The sequence below is a fragment of the Carassius gibelio genome, chromosome A2, assembly GCF_023724105.1.
Source record: "Carassius gibelio isolate Cgi1373 ecotype wild population from Czech Republic chromosome A2, carGib1.2-hapl.c, whole genome shotgun sequence".
Taxonomy (NCBI): domain Eukaryota; kingdom Metazoa; phylum Chordata; class Actinopteri; order Cypriniformes; family Cyprinidae; genus Carassius; species Carassius gibelio.
Window position 1 is genome coordinate 16,268,724 of NC_068372.1, and position 13,648 is coordinate 16,282,371.

The 13,648-nt window shown below is 35.4% G+C and overlaps 2 protein-coding genes across 3 annotated transcripts in view; both read right to left on the minus strand.

Annotated features, from left to right (window-relative positions):
* The window catches only part of LOC128028562 (plasmalemma vesicle-associated protein), a 40,871-nt gene extending 27,512 nt beyond the window's left edge, over window positions 1-13,359 (minus strand). Inside the window, exon 1 of one of the 2 annotated variants that reach the window (XM_052615830.1) lies at window positions 13,312-13,359. In XM_052615830.1, coding sequence (XP_052471790.1) covers window positions 13,312-13,344 — 33 coding nt within the window. In that variant the 5' untranslated portion in view covers window positions 13,345-13,359. Of the gene's footprint in view, window positions 1-12,690; window positions 12,859-13,311 lie in introns of those variants that run through there. The other variant, XM_052615841.1, reaches the window with a different exon arrangement.
* Window positions 7,435-10,394, minus strand: LOC128028584 (plasmalemma vesicle-associated protein-like). Its single transcript, XM_052615851.1, has 5 exons — window positions 9,912-10,394; window positions 9,469-9,541; window positions 8,577-9,289; window positions 7,931-8,399; window positions 7,435-7,824 (listed from the first exon to the last, which is right to left on the minus strand). The coding sequence occupies exons 1-5, from the start codon at window positions 10,296-10,298 to the stop codon at window positions 7,760-7,762; spliced, it is 1,707 nt and encodes a 568-aa protein (XP_052471811.1). The 5' UTR covers window positions 10,299-10,394; the 3' UTR covers window positions 7,435-7,759.
* Window positions 13,360-13,648: the final 289 nt, after the last annotated feature.

The window sequence follows — 13,648 nt, forward strand, 5'->3', positions numbered from 1 at the left end:
ATCCCATTATCATTTATAGCACAATTGTTTATACACTTATTTATTTGGCTACCTTTTTTTTTTTTTTTTTTTCTGTGTGTTGGTGTCTCTGTGTACTGGAAGCTTATGTCACTAAAACAAATTCCTTGTATGCGCAAACATACTTGGCAATAAAGCTCTTTCTGATTCTGATTCTGATGTGGGCTGGATCTGGGCCAACACTATATTGCTGTCTGGGAATATTTCATATTACCTTGTATATTACTAAGATCGCAATTACTCATTTTGTGAAATGCTTTAATGTAGACACAAACAATGCAAATAAAGTACAGTACATTAAACTGAACTGAAAATCAGACTTAAAACCCGCACATCATGTAACTGTGCAATAAAAAAACGTATTGCATTGGTTTTTCTATTTATTTTTATAAAGAACAAATCAACCAAAAGAGTGAGTGTATAAACTATACAGTCTATAAGAGAAACGTAACAGATAGACACATGTAATTTAATCATAAGAATTTATTACATATGTTTCAAAGAGCAGTACCACAGAAGTCCAAATGGCGATGCATTGCAGTTGCAGTCCACTCTGGTAGAATATAATAGTAGTGTGAGAAGCAGGTCATAATTTAAGTTGTTAAATGATAAAAATACTATCCCGATCCACTCCCTCAACGCGTTTCTGATTCAAAACACACACCACCGGAAACACGGCATGTCGCAATCTCTGACGAAACCGATGAAAGCCAATGATATCGCTGCCGTAAAACTTGTTGTAAAACTTCTTAACGGCACATTTTTAAATAGTTACTTTTGCTACAGAGGAAGGAGATACATATCGCAAATGAATGCGGTTTGAATTTGAATCTGTTTCTCACACCAAGTATCAAATGTATACAGGATTTAAATAAAATAAAATACCTTCATGATCATTTTATTTAATGTTTGTGCATGACAGCATACTAATGCAAAATGATGTGCCCGCACTCTCCATTATAGATCAGTGTGTGTCCCATAGTAAGCCAAATAAATATTACATGATAATGGTTAAATACTCTCTCCCTTTCTCTTTCTTTTCATGTAAGGATTCTAAGATTATTTGTACCAAGAATAATAATATAAAATTTAATGAAATTATAATTAAGTGCAGTTTAATGCACTTGACTGATTTGCTTAATTTTTAAATGATATTGTTTCATTCTGTTTTGACTTCCCATTTCAAATACTACATTTGAAAAATACTACACTTCATTAAAATGTATGTGATCATTTAACCATTATAATGCAATATTGTATTTATCTTGTTTATCATGGGTCACATGCTGCCAGATTTTAGCCTGATTTGGGCCACATATCACCTGACTGAACTGGGCCACACTCCTCCCATCAACAATCAGCCCTCATGTTGTTTGCTGGATCCCTGCTGTGCCATCATTGCCAAACATGGCCCAGGTCTGGCTGAAAGGGTACAGGAGGCCAGCAGTGCCACCTTGAGGCCACATGTGGGCCAAGTCCGTTTGCTATGTGGGCATATCCCATACAAGTGCAAACTGCAGGTCCCCCATGGAAAACCAGTCAAATACGCAGTCACTCCGTCCTTAGCACCATGCTACAAACACCATCAGGTAGGCAGGCCGGAGGAGTCAGACAGGCAGAGGACAAGCTTCAGCAAGTGGCAGAGAGCAGCACACCATCCCCGCATACCAGTGGGAAATATTTTTTTTTTTATTTATTTCGGTTTGGTCATTTACAGATCATTCAATCCAATCATTCAAAACATAAACACAATGACCTGGTGCAGGCAGAAGCTAAAGCTTATTGTGCCTGCCCTTAACTTTAAAATCATAAATGCAACACATTAATGACAACATCTGTTCATAACATTAACATTAACACATTAGTGGACCAGTGTCCACCACACCAAAAGCAAGCCGCTTTAATTAATTTTCATTCTGTTGAATATTTTTCCATTGTTATTCTCTTGTAAATATTTTTAAACTGAAAAATAGACATGGCTTGTTTTAACTCATTACAGCAACTATTCCATAATTTAACTCCTTTATTTGATAAACAGTGTTCTCTTAATGTAGAATGTACTTGTGGTTGATTAAATATACATAGTCCTCTGAGATTATAATTACTTTCTCGCTGGGTAAATAATATTTGCAAGCATTTAGGAATTTTATTATGTTTAACTTGGTAAATAAACTTTGCCGTGTACAAATCAACTAAGTCATAAAACTTCAAAATTTTTGATTGAAGAAACAGTGAATTACTTGGTGAATTGTAAGGTGCATAATTAATTAATCTGATAACCTTCTTTTGTAATAGGAAAATTAAATTGGTTCTAGTTTTATATGTATTTCCCCATATTTCAATACCATACGTTAGGTATGGTGTGACAAGTGAACTATAAAGTAAATGTAGTGCATTTTTGTTCAAAATACATCGCAACTTATACAAAATTGCAATCGTTTTTGATACTTTCTTTTGAACGTTTAAAATATGCGGTTTCCATGTCATTTTACAATCAATAATTACTCCAAGAAATTTTATATGATTTACTCTTTCTAATTCATTTTCATTAATAGTGATCCTAATCTGATTATTTATCTCTTTATTACTAAATACCATAAATTTCGTTTTATCTGAATTTAGTGATAATTTGTTCAAATCAAACCAATTCTTTAATTTATATAATTCTTTCTCTACCACCAACACAAGCTCTATAAGATTTGGGCCAGAACAATAAATTGTTGTATCATCCGCGAAGAGAATAAAATTAAAAATATCCGATACTTTACAAATATCATTTATATATAACAAAAATAACTTGGGGCCCAAAACGGAGCCTTGCGGAACGCCACAATTAATTCTCTGAAAGCAGGAGGCTGCTCCATTTAAATAAACATATTGAAAACGATCTGTTAAATAATTTTCTAACCAAGAATATACATTTCCCCTAAATCCATATTTTTCCAGTTTATATAATAATATTCTGTGATCGATGGTATCAAAAGCTTTCTGTAAATCTAAAAAAACTCCGATTGTATGTAATTTTTTATCTACTGATTGTGATATATTTTCTACCATTTTAACAACTGCCATTGTTGTTGACCTATGAGCTCTGAAACCAAACTGATATTCATTCATTATATTGTTCACTTCAACATAGCTATCTAATCTTTTAACAAATAATTTCTCTAGTATTTTTGAAAATTGTGACAACAGAGAAATAGGTCGATAATTACAAAACAAATGTTTGTCGCCACCTTTATAAAATGGGAGAACTTTTGATACTTTCATTTGGTTTGGGAATATACCCGTTTTAAAGGATTGATTACAAATATATGTAAATGGATAAATAACATTTTCAATAATATTTTTAACCATAAACATATCGAACCCATCATTATCAATTGACTTTTTATTCTTGCAGTCTTTCACTATTTTCAATATTTCATCTTTATTGGTTGGGTTTAAGAAGAATGAATTTGGACTTTCATATGTAACCCCAATTTCCATTCCATTATTTGGAATGGGTACAATTTTCTTTGCTAAATTATTGCCTATGTTTACAAAATAATCATTAAACTCTTTAACTATTTCCTCTGTATGACATATTGTATCGTTGTCTTTTTTAAAGTAATTAACACTATCCATATTGCTGTGTTTTTTATGTATTAAATCATTAAGTACCTTCCATGTTCCCTGAATGTTTTGTCTATGTTGTGTCAGCAATTTTGTGTAGTAATCTTTCTTATTATTTCTAATTATATTCACTAGTTTATTCTTATACGTTTTATATTTGCTTTCAGCATCTTGAGTTCTGGAATGTATAAATTTCCTGTATAATAAATTTTTCTTCTTGCAGGACTTTATAATTCCTTTAGTAAACCACGGTTTCTGCATATTGCATTTGTATGTTATCGTTTTAATTGGACAGCATTTATTATAAATTTCTAGTAATCTCTCCAAAAAAATACCATAAGCCTCATTTGGATTTTCATAACTATAAATCTCATCCCAGTTACACTTATTTAATTCCATTTGCAGTGTTTCAATTGCTTCAGATGTTCTATGTCTCACTGTTCTTGAATATATAGTTGGACCTAATGGTGTTTTAAACACATTTTGAAAACATGCAAAGACAGGCAGGTGGTCACTAATATCAGTCATTAGAATACCTCCATCAATTTTACCAATATCATTTGAAAATATATTATCAATTAATGTTGCTGATACTGTTGTTATTCTTGTTGGCTTTGCTATTACTGGGAATAATGTACTATTATAAAAAGCATTAATAAATTCTGTGGTCTTCTTATGTCCACCTGGATTAAGCAGGTCAACATTAAAGTCACCACAGACAATATTTGTCTTATTTCCATTTGAATTGAACATGTTCCCTATAAACCCATTAAAAATATCCAATGATGAACCAGGTGTTCTATATATACAGCAAACAATTATATTCTTTTGTTTTTCCATACGAATCTCAACAGTAACACATTCTAATATATTTTCAATAGTGGTTGACATACTAGCCATTATATTACATTGGAGACTTGAGTCCACATAAAGAGCGACTCCACCTCCTCTCCTATCTTTTCTATTCATTACAAACATTTGATATCCCTCTAATTCTACATCTGCTAATTTGTCTTCGTCCAGCCATGTTTCAGAAACAGCTACAACACTAAATTTTGGCAACAGGTTCAAAAAGTCTTTGATTTTTGAAAAGTTACTCCACAAACTCCTACTATTTAAATGTATTACAGAAAAGGCATGTTTCATATTCACTCCTCTCTTAAACTGTTCTTCCGTATAATAATGACAATTTGGCTGACTACACAAATATTTATCCGGATCAATATCTCTTTCAATGTCATACTTACTATAATTTCTATCATCTATCTTGTAATCATCCATATGTAATATATTGTCATCATCAATTTTACATACTGCCATTCATAAAAAATAGACTAATGTAACAAAAACAAACATAAACTAAGCTAAATTCTCTACAAGTCCGTAAGATAGTCCACATGTCCAACAACAAAAGAAGTAAATCTTCATAAAGTTCATCACCCATTTTTGCAGAGAGAATTGTAATCTTCTTATCTTGAAAAGTAGTCTTAGCGGTATTGAATATGTATCTCATACAGTTTGCAATTAGAGTTACTTGAACTGTTCCAGGTCTTTTGTTTCCCTTACCATGATCACCTTTGATTCTTCTGGCAACCCATTTGTACGGACCAAAACACGACCATTTCTGGTCCATGTCGCCTGTATCTTCTTTTGTTTCCACAAACTCCTCGCTTGCCTCGCAATATTTGCGTTCTTTCTGGTAAGGTGTTCGTTGATGTAAACGCCACTTCCCCTTAACTTGCGTGCTTGTCGCAGTAAGTCATCCTTGCGCTTTCTGTTCGCAAAGCGAATTACTATCGCCGGATTAGCAGGCTTTTGCTTACTGGGAAGCAGGTGACAAGCCGATATATCCTTCATGTCAATGGTAATGTCCTTTTTTGCAAGAAAAGTTTCCACTTGTTGCTCCAGTGTTTGCAGCTCCTCTACCGGTGCGTTTTCCCCGTCCATAGCACGCCCAGTGCCAGCTGCAGCTACTCGGGCATAACTTCGATGCTTTGTTTCCAATCCATTAATGATTACTTCGTCTACTCGCATATACTGTTCTAGGTCATCAATTCTTCTCTCTAACCCATTTATTACCTCATCCTTCTCCGAAAGAAGTATTTTTAGATTCTTCACTTCATCCACCAGCGTCACTATCTTAGCTTGCTGCTGCGTCAGGGTGAAGATGTCTTTAGACATAAAATTTAGCGATATCTTCATTTCTTCCAACTCATGGGTTAATTCAACTTGTGGATCTATTCTCTTAGGCGGCATGTTTTGCAAGTATTGCTTCGTATGCTTCGCCATTTTATTATATTTTTATAAAAATATATAATCTAGACCCTCAAGATAATATGTGTAAAGGTAAACAAGAGATGGTTTTGGTCTTTAATGTCTTTACCAGAATGGCATAGAAGGTCCAAGCAAATAGGAAATGCATCTATTGCTTTGGGGGAACAAAGAATGCTAGTTTCTAGACACAAAATGTGATGAGTTGTGAGGTAGGAAGGAGCTAATAATAATCAGCACCTATGTGTTTCCTGACGGAGGGTGGAGAAGGGATATTTAGCCTACCTCGAGATGCAGAACTTATTTTTAAAAGAAAAATTCTTCATGTTAAAATGGAGCGTGGCAGAAATATTTTTTTTAAAGCCCAGGGGGACCATTTAATCTGGCTCTATTCAGAACTATCATGACGAGAAAGCTCAGGATAACATCAGATAGTTTATATAATGTTCAGAGACACTGGCACTAAACAAGCCACATCCACAAACAATAATTGCATTGTTTTCTGTATATATCTCAGTGTCTTTACAAAGATAGTTCAAAGATGTTGCTGTCAATGTCCCAGACGTCAGAGCCACCTTCTTTGAGAACCGGAGATCTTACTGTCTTAAGTGGAAAATCGCGTATGTCAAACAAAGGATATCCTTTGAGCTGGATGGCAGGCTCCTTCTGTGACGCCTCTATATATTAATTGGCGCCCTGTTTCTTTGCTTTTGTCTGATCCACCTTTTTGGCATTCCTGGTGACAGGATGCTTTTTGACATGGGAAATCATTTTAATTGTTTTACATTATGTTCAGGTAGTGCAGCGTTGCCAGTACCTTACTCTGCATTTAAGATTCATTTATTTCTTCATTCACAATACTCACAGGCTGCATTTTCAATATGAACCCTATTTCAGATTGATTCCATGATTTCGTCAGAATGCATTAATGCAATCACTTGACTGACTTCAACCTTCCATGCAGTTGGTTGAGTGATGACTCTGTATGGCACTTAAATGGATTTGCTTTGGTTGGAGAGCGGCTCTGTTTTAAATAGTGCTTCCCATTGACGCAAAACAATGACAATAGCCTGATGCTTAGCCAGAGCTATTTTAAGCTTATTTTAAGTGGACCCATTGAAAATTTCATTGATATTTTTTCTTGTACGTATGTTCACTTTACTGCATTGGTGTCATACACCTGTGGACTGGAGTCATTGTGGTTTTTATGTAAACACATTTGTTCTGTTAATTTCCGGCTTATTTAGAGGCTGGAAGAATGCAAAACATTCTAGGACTTTGTACTTATGTAAGGTTCAGAGCTGAGCTGTAATTATGAATAAAAAATATACATTTATAGTATATTACAGTGTAATACTTAACTGCAATAGTATATTAACAGTATATCCAATCCCCTTTTTATATGTAGATAACCATCAGACCCCGATAATGTGACTTTACTTGTGTGTCTTGTATTCCTTATGGATTATGTCACCAATTATTAAAGAAAGTGCTAAAATAATTTAAAATGAAATATAAAACATGTTCTGCTTATTTTTCATTTGTTTATTTATTTTTATTCCATGTAGCGAGAGACCAAATACCAAAAAGTCTACAAAAATACTAAGAAAGACAATTGTAGTGAATGATTTATACAAGATACATATATATTTATAAGATATATACAAGCATAAATGATTTTAATGCACAAAAGACATTATCACCTTCATCCCACAAAATGTAAATAACATTCATGTTAATAATTAGTATTAATTACATTACAGACTTACAGGGTCAGTATATTAGGTTTTCTCTTTTCAAACTGTTATAGACAGTTCTGGCTAGGTTTTTGCCTGGGGTTGTGCCAGGACTTTGTTCACTTCCCTGAGTTATTTGGGACTAAATAACGATGCAGCTCCTTCAAATGGAGATTTATCTGTGCTGTAAATCAAACATAAAAGGTTAGGAAATATTCATTATAAAAATAAGCACAAAACACTAAATGATATATCAGTTAAAAGATTAATACCGCTTCTGCTTGGTTTACCTTGGCTTATTTCACTCCCACCAACTGGTATTCTTGTTCCTCCAAATCCAGGTGTGTTAGACCCAACTGAGCCAACACTTGCACCTCCAATCACTGGTTTTCCCATCCCTACTCCACTTGATCCTGTACTGCTGAAGGCTGTCATCCCTGCTCCACTTTGTCCTATATTGCCAATTGCAGTAGGGTTTGATCCAGCATGGCCAAATCCTGTGCTGCCCAGTCCACCTGAAATGGTCCCTGTCGCCCCTACAGCTGTATTTAAAGATCCTGTCACACCTGATCCTGTGCTGCCCCATCTTGGGATGGATCCTAAACCATTAGGACTGGAAAATGCTGGCCCAGTGGAGCCGGTCCCGGGCCATGGCATGTTTGGTTTGCTCAGGCCTGTTGAACTCAGACCGGTTCCACCGGTATGAGGTATGTTTGGAAAACCGTAGTTGTTCATGAATGGGTTAGTTCGCATTGGTGGCTAAAAGAATATTAAAGTACATTATAAACACATATTTAATTTATAATTGCAAACATAGCTGTTTGTAATATTAAAATAAGTAAAATTATGTAATTTAATCATTTGTATATATATAAAATTAAATCAATGTGCTTATGTCATTGTGTCATATGTGTAAATATACAATAGTAACCTCACCTTACAGTTGACAAGTGAAGTATTGAGAGTCTCAATGGTGTTTGTGAGCATTTTAATTTCTTTTTCTTTCACTGAGAGAAGGTTTTCTTTCAGGTTGTTGTCTCCTTTAAGCCTTCTATTCTCTAGCAGAAGTTTTTCACTGTCTTTGTCATTCTTGAGCTGAAGTAGCTCAAGAGTTTTGCGATTCTCACGATTCATGGCACTGCGATTCTGATTGCACCAAGTGGTGTCCTCTTTCAGGCGTTTGTTCTCTATCGTATATTTGGCATTTTCCCCATTAAGTTTTGTGAACTGGTTTCCCACTATGTCCAAGTATAACTGGAGCTTGTTCTCAACTTCTCTTGAAAGACTGCTGCAGTTTTCCCGAATATCTTCAAGCTGATGTTTTTGTTTATCACATGTTAGTTGGAAAGAAATGTGTTTTGAGAAGAGGTCATCGATCCTTTTGAGGAATTCTTTAGTGACATCAGGGATTCCTTTTAAAGAACTGACAAGATCATTTTTGCACTTATCTTGGTACAAGAGGAGCTCTTCTTCAAGGAGAGCCTTGTCTCGCCTTAGTCTAATTGCTTCCAAGTGATACCCATCCTTTTCTTTGTTGGAGTTCTCCAACTCAGCTTTACTAATGGCCAACATCTGAGTAAAGTTTGCTTTAACCAGCTTCAGCATTTCTCCTGACTGCTCAAGCATACTTTGCAACCGTCTGTTGTTGTCTTGAAAAAAAAAATGCATATAGTTGAAACAGTTCACTGAAAAAATGCTTGATTACCTTTATGCAAGAGTTACAGTCAGTGTATTAAATAAACCTGAATAAAAAAATTGTACTGAACTAATTTGTAAAAATAAAATACAAATATTCAGTGTAAGATTTTTTTCTAAAGAACCATCTCACCATTTGGATCTGGACAAAATGTAGGAGGGCATCCACGAGATACAGTCATTCTTTTTTCCATCTCATATCGTGACTGTAAAAAAAAGCACAAATCTGTTAACTGACATTCAAGTGACATTCATTTTAATGCTCTAAATCTCTATTTGCAAAACTCTTGGAAGTTTAAAAGTTTAAAAGCCAGCATTTTTTCAGAACATTCATATAACCAAGGAAAAGTTCTTACAACATTAAAAAGGACAAAACTTTGACTAAACTTTTTGAAATTACTGTTTCGTAGCCTAAAGGGAATGTTAAGAAAACATTCTTAGAACAACAAACATCATGCAATTAAATGTGCCTTTACCATTTACTCTTTTAAAACACTAAAGCATTCTCTTTTGTATGAAAAATGCATAATGTTATCTACAACAAATAATACATTACAATTTTGCCACAAATCTCACATTTGTTACTTGCATGTTCCTTATTGTCATAGATGAGATGTTCGCCAGTTTGCGTAATTCAGCCAGAGCTTTGTCATTGATCAGCTTTGCAGTGAGAGTGACGTTCAGAACTTTGGTGAGGTTCTTTTCTTTCCCACGGAGAATGAAATTTTCCATCGTTAGTTTGCTAACACTTTGGTCCAACTCCTGCACCCTCTTTTCCTCCACCGTGTGCTCGGGCTGTCCGTACACCAGAAAGAGCACCAGACTCGCAATAATCAGAGACTGGATGAGTGAGGAGAAAAAGAAGACAATCTTCATGTAATAACCACAGCTCTTGCCTTTTGATTTACGCATCTTCTTAGCAGCCAAGCCAAAGCTGGCCTGAGAGTAACTACTGTTGTACATTATTGCTCAAATGTGGCCTCATCAATAAAGCCCCAGCTCCTTCACTATGCAAAAATGTTCTCCTAAAATATCAAAGGCAAAATAAGAAGTTAAATATGTTAACGCTGCAGGCTTATATTGTCTTTTTGCACCTCCCACTGGATGACACTTCCCTGTTCCACCCTGTGGTCATGATTTCAGAGGTTAGAACAACATCACGCACTGACCAGGGGACGACTCAAACTCAGACAGTACATTGTTCCAACATGCATGTCCTGCCAAAACAGATCCTTTTGTTTGACAGCATGTTGGCACTGGACAAAGCACGTGGTTGACGGTTTGACTACGTGCTGTTTTGAACAGATATTCAGAGATGATTTGAATCTATTACATGACATTATTTTATATTGGTATTATGTAACAGATGCTCTAAAATACTTCTGATTGACTCATTGAAATTTTCTACACATTCTTACATGATGTCTTAAATTGCCTTTGAGCAAAGTATTTCTCTCCTTGACCAGTTTTAGTTTAAACATATTGCAGTTAAGTTACTAGCCATAACTTTGTGCTTTTATATTATATGCTGTAGCTGTTGAGCCATATGTTTCTAAACATCATGTTTTTTCCTGATATCTTATATAGATATCTTAAGAGCCAGAGGACAAGAATATTATGAAAGCATGTGGCTTTCCTGCCGGGAACTGTTGATGTGCCACCCCGATTCCAAGAGGAAGCAGTAATTCATAGCTGTGTCTATGTGTGACAAACGCAGAAGGCACTGTCTGGACACTTCTTAAGTAAACTACTGAACAAATGAAGGAAATCAGTAATAAACACAGATGTATACACATCTCCTGACATTATCAAGAATTAATCGTCCTGTTTACCTGTTTCTAAAATACGGCTGATGTTAAAATTATCATCATCTAACAAGATTCACTCACACACTGTTGTTTCAAATGTTTCCAAGTAAACTTGCCAACATCACCTCATTAACGTTAAAACTTTTGTGCTATGTGTTATTTTGTGATTGTACTGAAGACTTCAACAGGTAAAAACAACAGATAGAAAAAAAGAAAGTAATTAAACATACTTAAAAATAATGAAGCCTGTGATTCCGGATGATCCATAGAAAAAAGGATTTAGGAGTGACACAGCTATAAAATGTTAATTTAGTGGAGTAAAATGTTTTAGTTGCATGGCATCAGGAATTATAGGTGATACATGGTTTGATACCTAAACTAAAATGCCACTGAGACGTTATTAGTTCTCCACAGGTATAGTAGACCTCCTTTGGATGCTACCAGGCAGCTAGTAAAAATAATGTTCTAAAAGAGTTTGATAAGATTCCCATTAAGTAATGAAATATTATTTTTTGAATGTTCCCTCTAAATATTGTACATTCATTTTTTATTTTTTTGTCTGAACATTCTATTTGATTGTTCCTTGTTAGCTGGACTCAAACCGAGCAATGTTTTTGTCGAGCCACAGAGTCAGTGTTCACTACCAATTTCAGATAAATCCATTTCTGGTACTAAACTGGATTTATAAGAATATGTTGACATACAAAAATGTACAGAATTCACTTTCAAGACCTGTGAACGTAGCCTCTGAATCCCACCACTAAGGGTATATTTCCAAATAACACTTGGAATAACACTGTTGTAACATTTAAGTTAGGCATACACAGTGCAAATTCTGATGGTCGGAAGATCGTATGTCCACGGCCAAGGTCACGTGTGAGTGTATCTGAAAATCGTATGGACGAGGTGATATACGACACGTTTTTTCAACCTGCCAATTTCCGATGGAAAAGCCCAAAGTTTATATGTAGTACAGTGAAATATAACTGCTTTCCCTCTCTCATATGCATATAAAATATTGATACAAGACATGACTGTTTCCTACACATACATGTTCTTTTTCAGCAACAGGAAACCGGAACGTCTGGTCACCCTAGTGTGTGTGTGTTCTTGTATATGCTTTATGGGGACACAAATGTCTATAATGACATGGGTATTACAACGTAAACATGGTTTATGAGGACACTTCCTGTGCCCTCATAAACCAAATGGGTTAAAAAAACTGAACAGTGTTTAATTTAAATTTTAAACAATTTTTAAACATTTTAAAGTTAAAAATTTTCCATGATGGATAGAGCAGAGGTAGTGTATGGGGATAGAATATACAGTTTGTACAGTATAGAAAACCGTTATGTGTATGGAGAGTCCGTGTGTGTGTGTGTGTGTGTGTGTGTGAGAGAGAGAGAGAGAGAGAGAGAGAGAGAGAGAGAGACAGAGAGACAGAGAGAGAGACAGAGATTGAGAGAGAGAGAGAGAGAATTAAAAAGCCTAGTTTTATACTATAGCTAGCATAGGATAACTGTAGCTAAAAATAGGTAACATCTCACCTGATAAATGTAGCTCTTGGGCAAGCCGCTGTAAAATATCATCACGGACGACCCTGTCATGGTACACGCTGCTAAAAACATCATACATTGCTCGCTGTTCCTGGGTCATGATATATACTGGCAAACTGTTTACCAATCACGTTTCGCAAACGGCAGTGCAAACTGTGTTACACGCCACTACCAACACGTGATGGGTAACTCGCAAAGTACAATGTTCCTCCGTGTTTTCTCAGCACGATTTAGCCAGAATTACCCTGACCTTCCTGCCAGTTCAGTGAGTTTATCCTCTTGGTCAATAGCATAGACTGTATAAAAACTTGTTGGCTTCACGAGAGAGAGCGGGAGGTTGACGCTTGGCCAATAATCCACATTGGTCAATTTAAGATAGATCAACAAATCATCTTGTTCAACCGCACACATATCACAAATTCAAACCGATAGCTCATGAACGGAGCCCGGGAGGTAACCTGTAGGAGGAAAAAAAATATCTGTGCCGACGGTTTCACAATCTGTCCCCTCAGTTTATAAACCGTACTCACAAATTCGTAAACTGTTCCATCTGATTAACAAACCGTACCCATTTACAATCCGTGTGCTTAGATTTTGTAAACTGTAGCCTACCTTCGATTTTTGAATCCATACCCACGAATTCATAGTCCTTGCACACGCTTTCACAATCCGTTTCCTCGGATTTGTAAACTGTACTTGCGGATTCATGCAGCAAGCTCCTACGTGAAAACATACAGTTTTACTGAATATTATTATGTGGAATAGGCTTACACTAAAGTGTCTTAAGTGATTCTCTATCAAGTGTAGCCTAGTAAGAGGTGGAATACAATGATTTAATAATAAAGATGTGCATCAAAATCTTGTTTAATTTGTGATAAACTTAGCAATTGATTATTATTGTATAATAAACCTGGCATTGTGACTGACTCTGGAGTCATTTGTAAGTCAT